Source organism: Charadrius vociferus, unplaced genomic scaffold (assembly GCF_000708025.1).
Source record: "Charadrius vociferus isolate BGI_N301 unplaced genomic scaffold, ASM70802v2 scaffold277, whole genome shotgun sequence".
NCBI lineage: Eukaryota > Metazoa > Chordata > Aves > Charadriiformes > Charadriidae > Charadrius > Charadrius vociferus.
The window spans coordinates 23,116-25,425 of record NW_009649183.1 but is presented as its reverse complement, the minus strand read 5'-3'; the positions used below and the strand labels follow the sequence as shown (position 1 = coordinate 25,425).

At 66.6% G+C, this 2,310-nt stretch overlaps 1 protein-coding gene across 1 annotated transcript in view; it reads left to right on the top strand.

The window, feature by feature from the left end:
- CAMP (cathelicidin antimicrobial peptide) overlaps window positions 1–2,310 on the top strand; it is a 9,649-nt gene that overhangs the window by 6,164 nt on the left and 1,175 nt on the right. The window contains exons 2-4 of the mRNA XM_009888674.1: window positions 255–362; window positions 458–541; window positions 2,207–2,306. Of these exons, the coding sequence (XP_009886976.1) occupies window positions 255–362; window positions 458–541; window positions 2,207–2,306 (292 nt within the window). The remainder of the gene's footprint in view (window positions 1–254; window positions 363–457; window positions 542–2,206; window positions 2,307–2,310) is intronic.

Genomic DNA, 2,310 nt, shown 5'->3' with positions numbered 1-2,310 from the left:
GTGTGCCACCGCTGGAGGTGCCCCTGCTCTGGCGGGGGGGTTGGACTGGATGATCTCCAGAGGTCCCTTCCAACCCTCACCATTCTGTGATTCTGTGATTCTGCGGGGGGGTGGGATTTGGGGGCGTGGGGTAGGATGCTCTCCCCAGGCTGGGTCCAGGCGCCCGGCGATGGGTGGCATGTCTCCTTGGTGGGTGTCACCACCTTGTCACCTCGTGACACCCCACGCCTCCCGTCGCCACCGTAACCCCGCAGGGCGTCGAGCTGAACGCGCTGCGGGCGCTCAACTTCACCATGATGGAGACGGAGTGCAGCCCGAGCGGCCGAGTGAACCCCGACGACTGCGACTTCAAGGAGAACGGGGTGAGGATGAGGATGGGAAGGGGGGGGGGAGGGGTGGCACATCAAAAGGGGAGGAGGTCCCCAGGGTGACGCTGGGTGTCCTGTGTCCCTCCAAGGTCATCAAGGAGTGCTCGGGGCCGGTGGAGTTCCACCAGAGCTCCCCGGAGATCGACCTGCGCTGCAACGACGCCTCCTCCAACGTGAGTCGGGGGGCGGGGGGGGATGGGGAGGGCAGCACCCACCCCCGGCACCTGCTGACCTTCCATGGGGCCACCCATGGGTGGGCTGTTGGGGGTCTCCTTCCTCCTGCCCCCCGAGGGGCTGCTGTCCCTAAAAGGGACACCCCGATGGCTCCGTCCCACCACGATGGCTCCAGCTCGCGGGCGGTGGAGGGTGGGATGGAGGGTGAGGGGTGGTCCAGGGGCACCCGTGGGGTGTGGGGTGGAGGGTCCTACAAGGGTCCCGGGAGCAGCGAGCCAGATGTGCGGTCCCAGCTGTGGGTCACGGGTGCAGGGACCTGGGTGTGGGGTCCTGGGTGTGGGGTCCCAGGTGGGGTCTGGGGTGGGATTCCAGGTGTGGGGACCCAGATGGGGTCCTGGGGCGCCGGGTCCTGGGTGGGATTCGGGGTGTGGGGTTCTGGGTGGAATTCCGAGTGTAGGGTCCCAGGTGGGATCTTGGGTGTGGGGTCCTGGGTGGAATTCCGAGTGTAGGGTCCAAGGTGGGATCTTGGTGGGATCTTGGGTGTGGGGTCCTGGGTTGGGTCCTGGGTGGGTTTCCAGGTGTGGGGACCCAGATGGGGTCCTGGGTGTGGGTCCCCGGTGTGGGGTCCTAAGTGGGGTCCTGGGTGGGGTTCTGGATGTGGGGTCCTGAGTGGTGGCCGGGTGGGTTCCTGGGTGGGATTGCAGGTGTGGGGACCTGGGGGCAGGGTGGCGGGTGTGGGATTTTGGGTGTGGGGTCCAAGATGGGATCCCAGGTGGGATTTCAGGTGTGGGGACCCAGGTGGGATCCTGGGTGCAGGGTGCCGGGTCTTGGATGGGGTCCTGGGTGTGGGGTCCTGGGTGGGATTCCAGGTGTGGGGACTGGCTCCTGGGTGCAGGGTGGTGGGCGTGGGGTTCTGGATGGGGATCCTGGGTGTGGGATCTTGGAGATGGGGTCCTGGGTTGGGTCCTGGGTGGGTTTCCAGGTGTGGGGACCCAGATGGGGTCCTGGGTGTGGGGTGATGGGTCCTGGATGAGGTCCTCGGTGTTGGCTCCCCAGTGTGGGGTCCTGGGTGGAGTTCTGGATGTGGGGTCCTGAGTGGTGGCCGGGTGGGTTCCTGGGTGGGATTGCAGGTGTGGGGACCTGGGGGCAGGGTGGCGGGTGTGGGATTTTGGGTGTGGGGTCCAAGATGGGATCCCAGGTGGGATTTCAGGTGTGGGGACCCAGGTGGGATCCTGGGTGCAGGGTGCCGGGTCTTGGATGGGGTCCTGGGTGTGGGGTCCTGGGTGGGATTCCAGGTGTGGGGACTGGCTCCTGGGTGCAGGGTGGTGGGCGTGGGGTTCTGGATGGGGATCCTGGGTGTGGGATCTTGGAGATGGGGTCCTGGGTTGGGTCCTGGGTGGGTTTCCAGGTGTGGGGACCCAGATGGGATCCTGGGTGCAGGGTGCAAGGTCTTGGATGGGGTCCTGGGTGTCGGGTCCCCGGTGTGGACCCAGATGAGGTCCTGGATGGGGTCCTGGGTGGGATTCCAGGAGTGGGGACCCAGGTGCAGACCCCTGGGTACAGGTTCCAGGGTGCAAGATCTCAGATGTGGGGTCCCGGGTGAGGGGTCATGGGTGCAGAGTCCCCCCACCCCACCCCAGTGACCCCCGTTATCCCTCCGACAGCCGGTTCTCATCCAGCGGGGCCGGTTCGGGCGCTTCCTGAGCAGGATCCGGCGTATTCGGCCCAGGATCAGCTTCAACATCCGGGGCACCGTCCGCCTGGGCTG